The sequence below is a fragment of the Haliotis asinina genome, chromosome 3 (assembly GCF_037392515.1).
Source record: "Haliotis asinina isolate JCU_RB_2024 chromosome 3, JCU_Hal_asi_v2, whole genome shotgun sequence".
NCBI classification, from domain to species: Eukaryota; Metazoa; Mollusca; class Gastropoda; order Lepetellida; family Haliotidae; genus Haliotis; species Haliotis asinina.
In genome coordinates, this window is record NC_090282.1 from 60704816 (window position 1) to 60725195 (window position 20380).

The 20380-nt window shown below is 38.7% G+C and overlaps 1 protein-coding gene across 2 annotated transcripts in view; it reads left to right on the forward strand.

The window, feature by feature from the left end:
- LOC137278259 (myotubularin-related protein 10-B-like) overlaps nucleotides 1-16524 on the forward strand; it is a 34860-nt gene extending 18336 nt beyond the window's left edge. For both annotated transcript variants that reach the window (XM_067810487.1, XM_067810488.1), the window contains 11 exons: nucleotides 5225-5300; nucleotides 5509-5591; nucleotides 5859-5915; nucleotides 6475-6562; nucleotides 8560-8683; nucleotides 9828-9915; nucleotides 10771-10859; nucleotides 11740-11870; nucleotides 12476-12625; nucleotides 14549-14721; nucleotides 15434-16524. In XM_067810487.1, the coding sequence (XP_067666588.1) occupies nucleotides 5225-5300; nucleotides 5509-5591; nucleotides 5859-5915; nucleotides 6475-6562; nucleotides 8560-8683; nucleotides 9828-9915; nucleotides 10771-10859; nucleotides 11740-11870; nucleotides 12476-12625; nucleotides 14549-14721; nucleotides 15434-16249 (1875 nt within the window). In that variant the 3' untranslated portion in view covers nucleotides 16250-16524. The remainder of the gene's footprint in view (nucleotides 1-5224; nucleotides 5301-5508; nucleotides 5592-5858; nucleotides 5916-6474; nucleotides 6563-8559; nucleotides 8684-9827; nucleotides 9916-10770; nucleotides 10860-11739; nucleotides 11871-12475; nucleotides 12626-14548; nucleotides 14722-15433) is intronic.
- The last annotated feature ends 3856 nt before the right edge of the window (nucleotides 16525-20380 follow it).

The window sequence follows — 20380 nt, forward strand, 5'->3', positions numbered from 1 at the left end:
GCATTCTGACAGTTACTGGATTGTCTGGTCCAGACTTGATTATTTACAGACTGCTTCCATGTAGCTTGAATATTGCTGAGTGCAGTGTAAAACAAAACTCACCCACATTTATCAGTATTTGTTTTATCAATGTTATATAAATTTCATCTTCACAGGTAACTTTCCTTAAATTTATTGTCAGATTATATGCTTTTGGACACTAGTGTTTACTCTCACTGTAATGGGATGGGATGTGTCTCACAGATGTTTTATATTCTTCATTGATCCCTTGTGTTCAAGATAAAGTTGTCTTTATGACATGGGTATTCTCACACAGATATTGTATACTCTTGATTGATCCCTTGTGTCCAAGATAAAGTCGTCTTTATGACATGGGTATTCTCACACAGATATTGTATACTCTTGATTGATCCCTTGTGTTCAAGATAAAGTTGTCTTTATGACATGGGTATTCTCACACAGATATTGTATACTCTTGATTGATCCCTTGTGTTCAAGATAAAGTCGTCTTTATGACACGGGTATTCTCACACAGATATTGTATACTCTTGATTGATCCCTTGTGTTCAAGATAAAGTCGTCTTTATGACATGGGTATTCTCACACAGATATTGTATACTCTTGATTGATCCCTTGTGTTCAAGATGAAGGTGTCTTTATGACATGGGTATTCTCACACAGATATTGTATACTCTTGATTGATCCCTTGTGTTCAAGATAAAGTTGTCTTTATGACATGGGTATTCTCACACAGATATTGTATACTCTTGATTGATCCCTTGTGTCCAAGATAAAGTTGTCTTTATGACACGGGTATTCTCACACAGATATTGTATACTCTTGATTGATCCCTTGTGTTCAAGATGAAGGTGTCTTTATGACACGGGTATTCTCACACAGATATTGTATACTCTTGATTGATCCCTTGTGTCCAAGATAAAGTCGTCTTTATGACATGGGTATTCTCACACAGATATTGTATACTCTTGATTGATCCCTTGTGTCCAAGATAAAGTCGTCTTTATGACATGGGTATTCTCACACAGATATTGTATACTCTTGATTGATCCCTTGTGTTCAAGATAAAGTTGTCTTTATGACATGGGTATTCTCACACAGATATTGTATACTCTTGATTGATCCCTTGTGTCCAAGATAAAGTCGTCTTTATGACATGGGTATTCTCACACAGATATTGTATACTCTTGATTGATCCCTTGTGTCCAAGATAAAGTCGTCTTTATGACATGGGTATTCTCACACAGATATTGTATACTCTTGATTGATCCCTTGTGTTCAAGATAAAGTCGTCTTTATGACATGGGTATTCTCACACAGATATTGTATACTCTTGATTGATCCCTTGTGTCCAAGATAAAGTCGTCTTTATGACATGGGTATTCTCACACAGATATTGTATACTCTTGATTGATCCCTTGTGTTCAAGATAAAGTCGTCTTTATGACATGGGTATTCTCACACAGATATTGTATACTCTTGATTGATCCCTTGTGTTCAAGATGAAGGTGTCTTTATGAGATGGGTTGTGTCACACAGACATTGTATATTCTTGATAGATCCCTTGTATTCAAGATAAAGTAGTCTTTATGAGATGGATTGTTTCACACAGACGTTGTATATTCTTGACTGATCCCTTGTGTTCAAGATAGAGTAGTCTTTATGAGATGGCTTGTGTCGCACAGATGTATATTCTTGATTGATCCCTTGTGTTCAAGATAAAGTGGTCTTTAAAAAGTTATTGATATATGTTCATGCTCTTATTGAGAAAATGACAGATGTTCTTAAGAGCCCATAACTTTTTAGGAGAATATTGATATTGACAATATTGATTTTGTGACATATTTAGGTTATACATTTTAAAAATTGTGTTAAATTAGGTTGTCAAAAGTCATTTTTGGGACAAATTGTAAGGAAGCATGTAACTAAAGCACATCACCTGATCTGATGTTTGTAGATGTATACTAGTCATTGATAACCGTATGTTATTTTTTATTGTTTGGTGTACTTTTTATATTTCCAAACATGGGGCAGTTTTGTTTATAATTTAAAAAAGTAAAATATTGCTTCTTTCAATTGAATATGAGAAAAAGTAATAGAAATTACATGCATGGTATAACAGGATATTGTCTTTGGCGAGATTGGAGTAAGACTTTAGTGTATAAAAAAGCAAAACAAACAAGGAGAAAAGTCATGGTATATATTTTTAGTGTCTCTTTCCTGGCTCGTCAACAAAGAGTCAGGAAACTAAATGATACATTAAAAGTAGAATAGGAAAGCGTGAGCTGTGATCGGGATGTTAGTGTTTCACATTGGGCACATGGCATCACGGATGGAAGTGTGTCTGGTGACGCAAGTTGAAGGAAATGGGGATGATTCGAATATCCTTACCTCTGCATCCATTGTGATTTGAGTTAATGTGTATGTGTTATTGTGATAATTGCCATTTTGTTTCCTGATTTTAACTGTCATTAACAGACGTGTTGAACGTACAACTTTTCCTCAATTAAACCAATCAACCAGTATTGTCTGTCTTGGGTGCCTAATGATGGTCACATGACACCTGATTGTCAAATGTTGTGAAATGAACGTTCACATATTGATACTCTTCAGTTGATATTGTTACAAGGAATCTGTACAGAGGTAGACAAACTAGTGATTGATAGCATCAAGCACCCAGCCATACCTTTTCCTGTCAGTCAGGAGCCACCCCATTTCTTATTATTTGGGAACCACCCCAATCCTTTTTAGTTGGCAACCACCCCATTTCTTATTATTTGGGAACCACCCCATTCCTTTTTAGTTGGCAACCACCCCATTTCTTATTATTTGGGAACCACCCCAATCCTTTTTAGTTGGCAACCACCCCATTTCTTATCATTTGGGAACCACACCTTTCCTTTTTAGTAGGCAACTACCCCATTTCTTATTATTTGGGAACCACCCCATTCCTTTTTAGTAGGCAACTACCCCATTTCTTATTATTTGGGAACCACCCCTTTCCTTTTTAGTAGGCAACCACCCCATTTCTTATTATTTGGGAACCACCCCATTCCTTTTTAGTAGGCAACCACCCCATTTCTTATCATTTGGGAACCACCCCATTCCTTTTTAGTAGGCAACCACCCCATTTCTTATCATTTGGGAACCACCCCATTCCTTTTTAGTTGGCAACCACCCCATTTCTTATCATTTGGGAACCACCCCATTCCTTTTTAGTTGGCAACCACCCCATTTCTTATCATTTGGGAACCACCCCATTCCTTTTTAGTTGGCAACCACCCCATTTCTTATCATTTGGGAACCACCCCATTCCTTTTTAGTTGGCAACCACCCCATTTCTTATCATTTGGGAACCACCCCTTTCCTTTTTAGTAGGCAACTACCCCATTTCTTATTATTTGGGAACCACCCCTTTCCTGTACAATCTGTGTAGCCCATTTCTGGTGTTCATTTACTCACTGTAGAATCAACTCAGATGAAGTCTCAGGTGGCAGTGGATAGGAATGTAGGTATGAATACACAAGGCTCTGGATATATATAATTTTGATAATAACAAACAGACCCATTTTAATAGAAAAGGAGCCCCAGGGAGACCAGAGAACCTGAGGAATTCTATACATGCTTCATTTAAGGCTTTAGCACTGCAGAGAAGGCGTGGCATTAGGCAAAATAATGTGGTTTAGGGACTGTGCGACAGACTAAGCAGTTCTGTACAATTTAGAATCTATATCAGTGTGTCTTAATGAATGCACAATGCCACTTAGACAGGTGGCAAATAAATCTGTACTTCACTGAGAGAGAGTAATTCCAAACACGTGTTACACTGGTAGGTCAGTTTTTTATCTTATGTGACATTCTTTAAGTTACAAAGAACAAAAGTGAATATAATGGGAACAGGTTGTTGTTTTGTAAGAGAGAAAACACTGTGTCTTTTGAGTAAAGATGATTGCAGCTAGAAGGTGTGTGAATAGGGTCAGTAAACCTCTGCCATGTATCAGCTGGTAGATAACCTTTGCCCTCCACCAGTGTTATCTTACCTCAAGTGCTCCAGGCAGGAGATCATCATCTCTTTTCATTAACTTTCTCACTATTGTCTACTGCCTGGTCCAGGACACTTGGGACTGAGGCTCTTTGGTATTTCTGTTCCTTATCTTGACCCACAAGTTTCTTCTTTACATGTTGTGTCACAATACATGGACACTGAGTACAGGGGTTGTCAAACTGTATCCTACTTTACATGTTGTGTCACAATACATGGACAGTGTCTGGGGGTTGTCAAAATACATCCTACTTTACATGTTGTGTCACAATACATGGACAGTGTCTGGGGTTGTCAAACTGTATCCTACTTTACATGTTGTGTCACAATACATGGACAGAGTAAGGGTTGTCAAAATACATCCTACTTTACATGTTGTGTCACAATACATGGACAGTGTCTGGGGGTTGTCAAAATACATCCAACTTTACATGTTGTGTCACAATACATGGACAGTGTCTGGGGTTGTCAAAATATATCCTACTTTACATGTTGTGTCACAATACATGGACAGACTCGGTGCCTTGGGTATTGTGTGTCATCATTTGACATTATTTTTTCTACAGCCTAGCCTCTCTGCAATGCTAAAGCCCTAAACTAATCGAATCTAGATGTCCCCAGGTTCTGAATCTCTGGCCTCCCTCTATGACCCGTGAAGGGTGAAGGTTCCGGGGTAGAATAGGCATTCAGCAACCCATGCTTGCCATAAAAGGCGACTATGCTTGTTTTAAGAGGCACCTAATGGGGTCAGATGGTCAGATTTGCTTCAGCTGAGCAGTCAGCATTGTGAATCACTACTGGCAAACAAGGATAAGTTGATCATCAACCTGACAATTGAATAGCATTAGCATGTATGAGTACCGTCCACTTGTGCTTGTGTGAAGGGGTCCCAAGTTGTCTGTAATCTAGTGAGAAATTAATGAGCAAGGTGTGTGCAGCTACGAATGAAATGAGTTTCATTGCCATGCACAGCACATGCACTAGCCTACATCTGCTGTCCCTTTCACAAACTGAATGGGTTTGCTCATTGCCTTGCACCACCTACCTCTCGTAAGCACATTCTCTGTTCCGACTGTCCAACTTGTCCTTGTTTGCCAGTAAGTCCTTGAATTGTAATGCTAGAATAAGACTTTCAGCATCTAATCTGGTGATATTATGTTTCAGGATAGCAGGAAGCAGCGCAACAAAGTGTTGAGTGACCATGACATTCCACTGACTAAAGTCGACAGTATTTACCAAAGTGAGCCTTCAGTCATTTCATGTTCTCTGAGAAAATGAAAACTTAAGTGAGGATAAATATTCCTAACAAATTTCCATCTTGTGGAAATTGTGCCAATATATACTACTCAAAGGAAGTTAAAGAACATCAATTTTTTATCTCATGATTAGAAGTTGTGATTTTATGACTTTTTGTTATTTGGCTTATTCTGCACTGTTTCTGTTGTCAGTTGTGTCTGGGGGCAAGAAGCGGAAGCTCCAGCCAGCAACAACTGTATCTAATTCTACAAAGTACCTGGAGATACACTGCAAGGTGAGCTGGATCAGCTGCACTATTACCTACATAATGGTTTCCTCTGAAGGTCAAGGTGACATCTCATAACCTTCTCACATGCTCAAGTCTTGATGTGTGTTTAATGTGTAGTTCAACAGTGTCTCTGATACTCACAAATGCCGAACCTTTTTTTTTCAATAACAAACAATCAGTAAAACAGTTTTGCTTTTAAGGACTTTTGATATGAGTGTACAGAGTTGCAACTTTAGTTTACAAGTAACAAGACAATCTACTCTTTTCTTGCAGGACTTTCAAATACATACTTTCGGTTTCAAGTTCTGCTCCAAAGATCAAAACAAACTGGTAAGAATATGTCCATACTGTATGCGATCTGGAACTTAGTTTCAGATATATTTTTTAGATTTCTTTATGGTGTGCATTAATATTCAGATGGTCCAAAACATTTAGTGGATCAATTTGGTGGATCTCTTTGAGGAACCTATTAATGAATCCATCACTGGGTTGGTTACACTCAGTAATAATAGTGGTCTGTAAGTAATCAAGTCTGGACCAGACAATCTGGTGATAAACAGCATGAGCATCGATCTGAAGCACTTTGGATATGATGACATATATATCAACCAAGTCAGTGAGCCTAACCACCCAATCCCATTACTCACCTTATACAACAAGAATGGGTTGCCGATGACCAGTTCTAATCAGATCCTCTGAATATGGTGTAAAACTAAACTCACTAAACTAAACACTACATACAAAAATTGTATATCATTGACTGTGCCAGAATAACAGTGTTTCACAGTCAATAAGTGCTGCTCACTTCAAGAAAACACCTAACTGCAATCTTCTAAGAAATATTGCTGACCAACTGCATAAATAATTGCTATTCATGTTTATGTTCCAGGCTGTAAATGCCATCATCCACCATTCCTACCCCACCCGATCTGACCTTTTGTTTGCATATGACTACGGCCACAGCAGCAAGTTTACAGGTAAGTCAGGATGTGTATATTCTTCTTCAGTGGAAGGAACAGCTGCAAACATGCTAGTGACACCAAGATATGGTGAATTTACAGATTTATGGAACATCTATTTTTTTACCAGACTATCAGGCTGGCAAGTTTTAGTCCATCTCAGGCAGTCAGAGAGACCTTATTGCATACACTGATCAGCATGGCCTGGGTGTGCAAGGATCCTGTTAGTTGTGTTTGAATCCCAGCTTTTCACTGACTGTGATTGTAGGTCTTACTGGCAATATTCCCATGCATGTTGATTTGATTATTGACAAGAACTGACACAGTTGTGGGATTTCCTCCCTTATTTTGATTCAAACATATACTGAGGGAAACAAAATAAGAAATCACATGCAAGCACAAGTCTTCCCGTATTTGTTTCCAGGTTTCTTCACAGGGTATGTAGTTCACAGCTGGTGAAGAAACCTTTGAAAAATATACAGGAACACTTATCCTTTTTCAAGTAATCCCTTACTTTTTTCCTTCTGTATATTTTATTCACAAACATGAAGGACATTAGGGGCAATATAAGACAAGTACTTGCATGTGGTTGGCAAATCGCCTGCAGAAAGGGCAAGAACTGGCCCAGAAATGTTGTGTTATACAATAAAGAAGTTGCCATCCATATGCTTTTAAATGCCTATCAAGAATCTGATTGGGGACAAGGTTTCCAACTTAAATTACTTGCTCCTTGATATTTACATACATGCATTTTGAGTGTTATACATGTTAGGAAGGAAAAGAGAGAAAGTACAGGAAAGTTGACGAGAGATGAAAGGAAGGGAGACAACTCGTGTGATCACATTTTGATTGATAAATAAAAGTTTGTACACATCTGAAAACATATTCATTGTGTTGAAAAGATATATCTGAACTTCAAAATAACACTATTGACAATGTGATTGGAGGATCACATTTTACAATACGTTTCAAATTTAATATTACTGTCTCTCTTAGAGCGTTGTACAGATTACATTCTACTGCTAGACACATATTAGATGATCCTGCGCACTAAACACATTTGTGACAAGAGAGGCGGTACAATGAATTGGGCGAGTACACTTGGATGCTACACGTAGCTTGATGATTATGCATGTGCAATACATGCTAACCGTGACATGAATCAACACCGCATATTCCTTCGAATGATAAGACTGCAATTTCAGGCATACGATACTGATATTCCACGCTAACCTTTAGTTAAGATGAAGACAAATCGATGATTGGGGCATTGACAAGCATTTTAGATATGCAACAATTTTGTTAAAAAAAACCCAGGAAAATGTCATTTGCTTCGTGAAATGGATTGGTGGTCCTAAACATATTTGCTCAGAATATTGTGTTGATTCAATTCGTTGGGATTGTACCTGTTCCCAAATCGAGTGTGCTCGCACAGGGAAAATGAACTTCTCGATATTTATCAGACAACCTGTCTCCCTCTTGTTTCAACTGGATCGTTCTGTGGGGCGTTCCCAAGTATGCAAATTGGGGTCATTTGTCAGGTCGTGGATCATCTTATATGTGTTTACCAGTAATAGGAAGTGATGTACATTTTCACAAGCATTGAAAGATGTATTAACAAGAAGCAGAATCTTTCATGTTGAAAAGATGCAGATGATAGTTTCGCTTCTTCATCAAGCCAAATGTACATACAGAATTATTTGAAATGATGTTAACCTAGCATTTCCTGAGAGTGATTAAAGATAATGAATATTTCCAACAATATCTCTAGGTTACGTGATAACAGCACTAGGGAATGGGGAATATCATCTGCATGGTAGGTTGATCTTGCCTGTTTCCGTGTTCTCAAATAATTGTGACAATGTTCACACAACCAGATGAACTAAGCGGTTTATCTGAATAACCCAGCAGCACAAGAAACAACCACTTGTGTACGTGCTACAGTTTAATGTCTTGTTGCCGAAATAGTTTCCCACTGAGAGTCTAATTAACATCCCTCATTGTTTCCCCTGCAGAACAAAAACTAGAGACACGGTTGTTCTACAACAGACAAGACTGGGAGGATGAGATTAAACGGCACAAGGCCGTAGATAGATGGAGAGTTGCGGACATGAACACAGAGTTCTGCAATGCCCCCTGGTCAGTTCCTACACGTCGTCAGCTCACCTGGATTTCAGTAGCGCTCCATTGCTGGGCGCTGTCTGGTCAAGCACATTCCAATCTTATCAAAGTCAAAAGTTTTGTTAGCTGCCTCTAATGAAAAAGATTCTGATGTGATTCTTATGTGATTTTCTCTGATCTGTGCATAGTAGTGGGGAGCACAAAAATCTTGTTTGAATGATATTGGCCTCCTTCAACTCAAGGGGCGGTGGGGAGTGGTTAAACTGTTTGCTCATCAGCAGACATGGATTCGATTTCCCATATGGGGTACAATGTGTGCAGCCCATTTCTCTTGTCCCCCTACAAGTGGTGTAAATCTAAATGCACTTACTTACTGATTCTTTTCCTCAAAGTAATCCAGATCTGACTATTATGACTGGTTTGCTGCTGACTGCAGGACTGCAGGACTGCAGGACTGCAGGACTGCAATAAATTCATTTTTCAGCAAATCGGTCTTTTTGTATATACCTGGTTGTGCCAAGTATTTGTGAAAAATGTGAGTTTATAGCATCTGGAAAGCCCTGGGAAGGATTGGTTAGAGTCTTCTTCCCCGTACTTGCAGCATCAAACTTTGTCTAAAAGTCACATCTTGAAACTGTTGATAATGATGCCCCCTGCCCTGATTGCTGCAGTGAATCCATTATCTGGCTCACGTAGTCATTCACTTAATGTATGAGGCTTAATGAAGGGGCAGATATATATTTTTGAGAAAGGGGGTGCATGCTAATGAGAAAAGGGGTGGAGGGGTGGTGATAGGGTGTGGGTGCTAACTTCAGTTTCTTCCGAGTTTCAGTGGTCATTTATCAAAATTTCAGGACCCCCTGCACCCCTTCACCCACCTCTGGATTCGCCTATGCTCCCTGTGTTAACATTGTTGCACGAGGGGGCAAATTAATTTTGAGCAAGTAGTTACCACAGCTGGATAAAACACATGTTATCAATAATCCTTTAAAAGTGCTATACAGTGTTATTTTAATTAACTATTCCAGAATACACCAAAGTTGTTACGTACATTGTGCATGTGTAATATAGCAGGTATCCCTATCAGATGTTGACTTGTTCAGTTCAGTAAAGATTGACTTGTTCAGTTCAGTAAAGATTGATGGTTGTGTTTCTGTTCCAGCATGCCAGAGTACTTTGTTGTGCCAGTTTACTTGTTGAACACAGACTTGGTCAAGTCAGCTATTATCTACAATGATTATAGACTACCAGTAAGTAAGGGTATCTTCACTCTTTGTTGTGAAGCTCAGGGATACCACTAATGAAATGTTCAGTGAAGTGTAATGGCTTGAAATGATTCCTGAGGCAAACTTTAAAGGTTTAATTTAATTGTTTGATTGTTCACATGTACTAGGAAATCCCTACGTGTGTTTATGAAATATGCATGACCATTGATGCAATATATACTTCTCTTTTATCAGCAGGGGGTGTTTGATAGTTATTCAGAAACCCATGCCCAAGTTAGCAGAAATGTCTTTTAATTATTGAATGAATAAATTTACTTTTATTTAACTGAATAAAACGTGTGTTTTGCACTTTTCATGCATTTTCCTTCCAGCATGTTCCAAAATTTCTGTTCAAAGTGAACAAACAGTCTAGTTTTAATCAGATCTCTAGATCTGACACAAGAGGAGGTTCATCATTAGTAAGCAATACTTCATTTACCTAGGACAGCAGTGTTAGAATCATGCTGATAAGGCCAGGAGCACCACTATTTTGCAGTGGTTTGAGCATCCAGCTATAAGGTCACAGATTTGATTCCTGGCCACGTCATAACAAAGGGACATTAAAATCGGGTATTTGGTCAGCTTGGAGTCAGTACAATGTGTCTGAGTGGGGCATTCCTACTTAAATGCATCTCAGTGAGCTAGCATGATAAAAACAACTTACGTCCGGGCTTGTACAAACAGTCACACATACACACACATGCACAGCATCTTACGAGCAAAATAATCTTAAGCCTGATGTTAAACCTCATTTCATCTCAACTGATAAGTCCATTGTTTTAGTGAAATGAATCAGGTAGATGATCAGCACAATAGATTATAATGGATTTTCTCTTTCAGACCTGGTGCTATACCCACCCAAACAGTAGCAGTCTAGTTCGAATGTCTTATGTGGCGCCAGAATCAATATCCAAAGAAAACCACGAAAAGTAAGGTTTCTGTTAGGTTCTTTAATCTTACACATCTGATTGACCTAAATATTTATGTTAACTTTTACTCTTTTAACCCAATGGATTTTGTGGCAGATATTCACGCTTGACAGCTCCATTTTTGACAACAATTTGGACTTTTGTAGGCACCCCTTTTCTTACCATCAGTTGCTCAATTTGTGACAACAATTGTAACTTCTGTATGCACCATCTTTGTAAATTTTCTATGCACCCTAGCAGTTATTCATTCTAACATGTAATACTTTATCAAAACATCCCCCTGTATGAAGAAATCCTGCTACCACATTGTACGTATGAACACTATGAACAATAAATAGATCAGGGCATAGATTTTCTTAGCTCTCTTAGCGCTAAGGTGGTCGTAAGTTAATGTTAATGAATGGCACTTACGACTATGTTAGCGCTAAGAGAGCTTCGAAAATCTAGACCCAGGTTTGTTTGTAAAGTAAATGAGGATTCCAGAACAGAACATGGACCTGGTACCCCATATTTCTTACAAGAGGTATCATAAACATTTCCTAGTTCCAAAAAGCGCTCTTAGCACTAAGGCGATCACGCTCCCATATTCTACTAAAAACCTATGCTAATCCTAGTACTAAGGTCACTTTGTGGAATGGATCACAGGAGACCGTTAGACTTGGATGCTTGGTTACTTGTTTTTCCGTTAGCCACTGATCTGCCTGGACCAAAGTCAGTTCACACTGTTGAACGTCTTGATATATTTTCTTCATTGCTGAATTGTAACATACACACACACTCTACTACTGATCACTGGCATAAGCTCACAAAACTTGATGAATGTCATCTGATCTTTTTAGCATTATGTTATCTCATGACAATTTTTTTGTCTGTCTTTCAGAATATTAAGTGCAATAAAGCTGGCCTGCGATTCAACAGACGATCCCAAGAGAGTCGATTTGTCCAGATTGTGCCCCTCCCTTCGAGACCTCCAACTTAGCTACGAGAAATTGAAAGAATGTTGCATGACTGGTAACTATCTTCTTCATGTGGGATGTGTTTGTTTCCTTCCTTCTTTCATTCCATTTCTGGTGTTCCTCGTGATGATGTTGCAGGAATCTTGCTAAAAGCGACCAAAAACCAAACTCATTAATCCGTCAAGTAACCATCCATCCATCCATCCAAATATTAGCATTCCAGATTATTACCAGAAAACAAAACATATGCTTCTGAGTTTGGGGAGATGAGAATTGAAAGTTTTAAGTAAGACAAACTACTGGACATGTCTTTCCATAACATAATGCCCACCACAGATACCTAGTTTATCATGGGGATTCTGTTGCTCTTCATTACAGAAGTTAGAATGTTGACCTGTAAACAACATAGCTTCTTGTATCCTCGCTGATAGTCTTGCTGGAAAACTTAGAAGTTTGTGTTTTACCAACTTTCTCAAAATCATGACATTTGGAAACATGGGTACAAACGCACAATCCAGAATCCAAGGATTAAGAATGGTTCATGGAGAAGCACTAAAAGCTGTTATTTAAGGACAATGAAAAAGGCATGCCAAGCCTTCCTTAGGAAGGTGTATATGTGATTTATATGTTCTCCGTAACATGGATGGTGTGGTACTGCAGATTCTGTGAAGGAGTACCTCAGTACAGACTTGGCCTGGTACTCAAACCTCGACAACACGCAGTGGCTCCAGACTGTCTGCAAGTGTCTACAGATCACCTTCAGCATTGTCGTCAGTATAGAAAAGGACAAGCAAACCATCATCATTGCAGGTAACCCAAGTTAGACTGAGGATCAACGTGATCCTTCATTAGAATTCTATTTTAGTCTGATTAAGATTTCTCAGCATCTTGTTTGTGCTGTATATGTACCAGATGTACTCTAGGAGGCCCAGATCTTGCCCCATGACAAGTATACCTGAAGACCTGGTCAGCCTAGTTGTTTCAGCTATCACCTTTTGCCTTACAAGGATGTAACTGATCCTTGGTACCAATTCCTGGTTTGGAGAATATGTAGGACCTTAGTATCCCATGTTTGCCATGAAGCTAAAGAAATTTGCATGATGTAGCTTAGGAGTGTGAACTACTTGATTGGATGTTATCGCGGATTGTCAATATACAGACTAACCTGGTTTACTTGGACCCCACATATCTGGAAACCCAGCCTTCCGGACGATTATTATGTGAAACGAAACTTATGTTTATTAATTGTACTCGCATATCCGGAACCCACGCTTCCAGACCCGGACGGCAAGTTTTCAAACCATTCCCATAGATTTCCATTGAAAAATGATCCAGTTATCTGGATATCTGTGCAACGTGCATGTGTATGTGTCACAACATTACTGTTTACCGCACGACTATGTGATTTCATTCTTATCCATTCTTATTCATTCTTCCTATCGGAAGGCATTTGATGTGAATTGATTAATTAGCCATCAAAACACTAGGGACACATGTCGCTCGGGTTGTTCATTAGGATTTTGCGGGTGTGTGAACATCTCATCAGTAATGAAAACACATGTTAAGTATGATTAAGGTAAACTACACTGTAATTGTACTGTATATAACACTTATAAACTCACCTGTACTATCTGTCGCACATCCTCGATATCTCCAGGGTGTACATTCCGATAAGTCTCCACTATACCCTGGATGCATTTACGGCTATTTTACGGCTATTTTATTACCTCCCTTTGCTGGCTCCGCATTCTCACAGTAGCCAATCAGCTAAACCGCTGTTACAACTGAAATTGCCAATGTCAACAATGGTAGCAGTCGCAGGTTTGTTTGCAGTGCGACTCAGACTTGGGGTAAATCATACATACACATTGATAGATAAATTGATTAAAAAAAATACATGCAAGAACTCTTTCTGCCTCTTTCAGAGAACATCTGCATGATTTGTGTTGCCAGTTTTTATCGGTTAGATAATTTAAAAAGCAAAAGTGAGTTGTGATTGGTTCGCTCAACTTCCCAGCGTATACAATTGATTGGATGAAAAGCCAGTCAGGGGAGGTAATAAATTTATCGGGCTTAGGCGGAGATGCATCCAGGGTATAGTGGAGACTTATCGGAATGTATACCCTGGAGATATCGAGGATATCTGTCGCGATGCAAGTTAAAATTAGTCTCCAACATAATATAAGTCGTGATCATGTCCAGAAGTTTACTTTCTGCAGACAGCATAAGTTCGACGTGATGTCATATGTTTTTCAAATTAAAAAAAGAATGTGCAAATGGCAAAATAGAGACTTTTTATCATCGATTTACGTTTTTCATCTAACTTACCACCTGAAGCTCCACACACTACATGATTACGTCCAAGAAAACCTGACAGATGGTAACCTGCGTTCCGCCTTCCTTCGGTACACTTATATGTTAATGATGACTCACTGTTTTTGATTTCACATTTTGGTTGATTGGTCCAGTTAACCAGACATCTTGCTATCTGGACGATTTCCGAGTGAAACCAAAACATCTGGTTAAACGAGGTTCGCCTGTATAGTGTTGTCAAACAGTGGTAGATCTGGTACAGACTTGATGTTTAGGACTCCCATTATGGTACACTATTTTTGATGACTGCACAATTTACTGGCTTATCAGGTCCAGAATATATTATTTACATCCCATTATCATGTAGCATGGTTCCTACTGAGGTTAGCATTAAACCAATTCATTCTGTTTTGATTTCAGAGGAGACAGGTTGTGACTTCTCATGTATTGTTGCCTCATTGGTTCAAATGTGCCTTGATCCACAATGTCGGACCATGGTTGGCTTCCAGTCCCTTATTCAGAAGGAGTGGGTAGCCATGGGACACCCTTTCCAGAAGAGACATGGACTTACCCAGGAAAACGAAACTGAAAGGGTGAGCAATTAATTCCATTTTAGGGATGAGAGATTTCCCTTGTCTCATAGATCATTAGTGTGAAGGAGTGTGGAGAAGATCAATAGCATTACTGTTGAATGATATTTAGTTGAATGTCTTCTATATTTAATTATAAGTGGTTTGGACCTTTCTCCTTTTATTTATATTATGTATGTGCCCCATCTTCCTTTAGTTCATCACTGGTGAAGATCCTGGGTTAGAATTGATCTTCAGTAACCCATGCTTGTTGTAAGAGGCGACTAATGGGATCAGGTGGTCAGGGTCGTTGACATGTTATTGTATCCCAGGTGTGTAGATTGATGCTTGTGCTGTTGATCACTGGACTGTCTGGTCCAGACTTGATTATTTACAGACTACTGCCAAGTGGCTGGAATATTGCTGCATGTGGTGTAAAACTAAACTCACTCTTTCTGTTCATAGCTCACTCTTTCTGTTCATGTCTTTTTGGTGTGTGTCAAATTGGCATGTTTATTCTTCTGTGCCCTTTGCAAGCAGTAAATAAATAGTAATAGTAATAAAATAGTGCCTAAAATATCAATTTAGGTGAGCTCTATTCTTTTTTCACCCAACCATATTAACAGAAATATGTTTATTTTCACTTTAACCAGTTACCACTTTGTTTCGATAAAAATTCCATGAACTGAATGTTCCATACAGGCCTTGCATATTTGCATTAATTGCTGTATTGCAGGCCCCCATCTTCCTGCTGTTCCTGGACTGCACATGGCAGCTGCTGCTGCAATACCCATCCTCCTTCGCCTTCACAGAGACCTACCTGACAACCATATGGGACAGCGTTCATCAGGGTCTTTATGACACATTTCTGTTCAACAACTGTCACCAACGGCGCAAGTTCATGATGGAAGGTCGTCGCATGGCTCACATCCACTTGCCAAGTGTTTGGGACTGGCAGTTTCAGCTTGGGGACATTGATCTTAGTCTCTTCAACAACCCTCTGTATATTATGAGAAACAAGTTTGATTTGAATGAAGTAGTCTCCAATGCTAAAAAGACTTTGACAGAAACTGGAGAGAGTCTTCGGGATGAGATGTACAAGATGAAACTGACAGATTTGTATTTGGAGGAAGAAAGGTTCTTCCCCGATGTCAAAGGTGTCCTGTATCCACATTTCACACCTTTGGTTATCAAACTCTGGAAACAGTGCTACATTCGCTGGAATATCCCTGCACAGATTATTGGTGGCGGGAACCCATCTCGATACCTACAACAGTGTGTTCTGGTGGAGGAGGTCATCTGTCTCCATCATCGCCTGAAGTTCCTTCAACGTGATTCCCAGAGGTCGCAACGCCCCAAGAGCGAACTTATCTTCAGTGTAGAGGAGAAGCAGAAGACTCCTGCGCTCCTGAAGTCCTGCGTTCTAACATCCTCCTTCCCATTCTCACATGGACCACCCACCAAGGCCTATCAGACACTCCTCTGGAACCCGATCACAGACTACGTCCAGAACAGCACCATCGACTATGACTACACCAACGCAGAGGACTAAGGTGTAGCGAACAAGTCATAGTGAGCAATGTGACATCTTAACAAGAATTGTTGTGCTCATTGTTCCATGAAATTGGAAGCAGATATGGTGAGGGAGGTTTGAACCACTAGACTACCCCATCCAATGTTTATAATCTTCAAGAAACCACGCTCTGTTGACCAGAGTTCTGTGAGGACAGGCCTCCCAGCAACACATCCACTTAAAAGTGCCTATGTCTCCACAGATATAACCAAGGCTTGTTTCATTCCTTGACACTGTACATGCAAAGAAGAAAAGCACAAGGGAGATAATTCTTCTTTTATTAATGAAGTTGTATAAAAATCATAGAATTATCTCCCTTGTTCATCACACCCACACCCATACCACCTGGAATGATTTCTACACTTTATCGAAGATGTAATGTTCACTCCTTAACAAGCATTTCAGAGGATGTTCAGTCTGTGTGTATTTTTGTAAATGAACAGCGTATGAATCTGGTAAAACTGGTAACTCCATTCAAATAGTTTATCAGTTATATTGTACTCTTAACAAGCATTTGAAAAGTATATCCATGAGTTTTTGTATATTGTGAGAAATCAGGTTTGTAAATTATCTTTTTTCTGAGATTGTAATTTCATTTTTTTTGAATAACTGATGTTTGTTTCTAATGATGGTGTGGTACTATTTATTTTGTAATCGGCCTCTTTCAGCAAGATGGGCCGCTGTTACAATGGACAATCAAATCAGAATGACTTGAAACACATGGCCTTAATTTTGTATAATGCTACTCATTTGGTGCCTTCAGTATCTGAAGTGTCTGCTGAATTTATGATGTTGTACTAGAGAAATACCAAAAAATCTTGCCAACACAAATTCTTTTGACCACTGAAATATATGAAGTTACCATTTGTTCAGGAAGGGTTATTTTGATTAACAATCCTGGGTGTATCCATGATATGGTACATGGTACTTTCAGTTTCTATTTCAGTGTTGCGTTTCCTTCAGCTTTAGGTCAAGGTCATTATAGAAGTGAGCAATGACACAGTGGATAATTAATATGTCTAAATCCATGGTGACACCTTCATTATCCTTTCAGAAACGAAACTTTTAGTTTAAATGGAGGGAAGCGTATATCCTAAGAAAACATTAGAAGGGCACTTCCAATGAGGTATTTGCTAAAATTAGCATAGATTTACCAGTACATTAGTATCAGCATCTGAGAGATGTTTTCATGGTAGCTGGCTAGTGTTAGGAACTATGTTTCACTTTTCACATTTTCAATTTTGCAGGTGTTACTGAATATTTGATTCACATGTCTGTTAAGATGTGCTCCCAGAAGTTTTGAATATTGAAGTTAACATAACGTTTACTGTTTACATAGTGTTTATCAACTATGTAATCCCAGAATGTCTTGATCGTCCTGAGTTGTACTGTGTGTGTACATACACTAATGACAACAAAACATTATCCTGTCACTCTGGTATATAGTGATAACATTCGAGTCAAGGACCTATACACCACCTAGTAAACCAGAATACAGGAGTGTCTGAGTTTATCAGATTTATAAATTCTTATTGATGAATACAATATATGTTGGTCAGTCAGATATCATGCTTGCACATATTACCACCCAGAACAAAATTTACTTTTATCAAGAGTATTCTTATTGATAATATTCATATCTCACAATAGGAATTCCTATCATGTGGAAATTATATTTTTTATTGTGTTCTATATGCCTGTGCTGGTTGGTTGCCACAAAGTGATAAACATCCAAGACATGCATCACTTTGTGCTTTCCTTCCAACTGCTGACATTATTAAAACAATTAGAATCAGTACTGACTACCAATGCTAGTGCATGTCATTGTGGGGTTCATCATGCTGAAGACCCAGGTTCAATTCCCCATGTGGGTACAATGTGTGAAGCCCATTCTGGTGTCCCTGACGTGATATTCCTGGAATATTCCTTAAAGTGACATAAAGCCATACATGCTCATTATTCAGGTATGTCATGTACTGTGGTGCAGCCATTTGGGGTCAGAGTTATGTGTAGACACATGCAGGTGTTGTGTGTCATACATGCAGTGTACTTGCCTGAATGACACCAGGCAGTGAACGTGGTATATTTAGAAGTATATCCACAGTAGCTGTTGTTTGTTTAGTGTTACTATCATTGGTTGTTGTTTTGTTACTGTGCTAGAGTAAGCTGCTTTGTTTTGGAAAATCATGAACTGCATTAATGCTACTTCAAGTCATTTTGTTTGCGTTCAAGCTTGCAATCATACTATGAAATCGTGATTCCTTAGAGAATTTCGTATCCGGGATGTTGTTCCTCGAGAGTGGTCTTTAGGATGCTGCAGTGTGGTATGCAGGATGTCACGAAATGTGTTTATTACATACCAACTTCATTGTATAACAGCTAAACAGCTCTGCGATATTTTGAGCCAAGGCACATTGCATATTCCATCTCTCCCGGATCTACACTAACACTTTACTGCATGATATAGGGACTTTTCAGTAACAGTAGCATTTCTGGCTATTTTCTTCATGAATCTGGAAAGTCAGTGTAAGCATGGACACGTGATAGTTAACATCAACTCTGACTGAATAAAACTATGACAGATGGTGCTGAGCTTGAAGTCTTTAACTTTGATAATCTCGATAGCTATACCAGGCATTTTAATTTCCAGACAGTTTGGCCATAAATTACTGTTAGGAACATCAAAAGGTGTAGAGAGGATATCACTGTATTAATGATTTGTCAGTCCGGAAGATTTCATTTGGAATCATCATCTAGAGAAGCTAGGTTTAACTGTGTAACATGGTCTGTGTCTTAGCTGTTGTTTCAAGCATATATGTTGGTATTTATTGACAGTTACCATGGTTATAAATATAGTACTGATTATATTCTTCATATCCCCCAACCAGCTTGGTGCAACAAGTATATGTAGACATTCCACAGTACATTGAAACCTTGTGTTTCATGCGCCATCTTTAAATACGTACAACTGGTCCTGTGAACAGAATGAAGAACATGCTCAGTACAAGTGGGTCATTTTGTCATGGCAGACTGATAGTCATGTGTAGGATGCTTGGGATGTATTCTGATCCTCAGTTGTACTTACCCTGTTGATCTGGCAAACCCACCTTCTGAATGAATACTGCTCAGGTCTCAGACATGTATGTAAAATACCATTAGTCTGGACAGGTTCATTTGGAATGCTGAGGCAGTGGGATGGCCTAATGGTAAAAGTGTGTGCTTGTCAGACTGAAGACACGGGTTCAATTCCCCTACATGGGTACAAATGTGTGAAGCCCATTTCTGGTGTCCCCTGCCATGATATTGCTTGAGTATTGCTAAATGAGGCATAAAACCAAATTCATTCATTCACTAATTTGGAATGCTTATGTCCAGATCAACAGGGTCAAACTTTAAATATAGCCTTATTATTTCCATCGTATCCTTCAGGTTGTGATACTGAAGCTCAAAGCTGTAGATTTATGTTTTATATTGATCTACTTGTTGAAGCATGCCAGCACAACCCTGTAGCTAAGTAGGATATGTAACACATTCCTGTCTATATGTGTATATGATGTCTATTATGGTTAGTGTGGATGTTACAGCATGAGTGGAAATAAGGTTTTCATGAAATTATATATTAGGATGGGATCAAGAAATTACTGACACAACATTTAGGAGACTGCTTTATCATAATGTTTTGGGAGTAATACATCGCTGGTGTAGTGTTTTAATATTCTTGATGGTTTCATGGGTTAACTTAAGTGTAAAGTTCTGTAAACACTTGACGAAAATATAATTTCTTGAAATTACTCAATTTCTAGAAATCCTAGCCTCATATCCTAACTGTAACATACTATGTGATTAGATGAGAACCACAAAGTTTTGGAAATTCATATATATCTATATATTTTAGTTAACAATGGCCATTTTCAAAGGTGAACATTTGTACATGTTGATTGACATAATTATGTACATATTGCTTGAAGATTTTCAGCCATAATTTTAAGCATACTATATACACTTTGAACTGTACATAAGAACTGTACAATGAGAATAAATGTAATGATAAAATCAGTACAATTGTTTTGATTTTGTTTAGAAAGTTTGAAGGTATAAATGAGACATTAA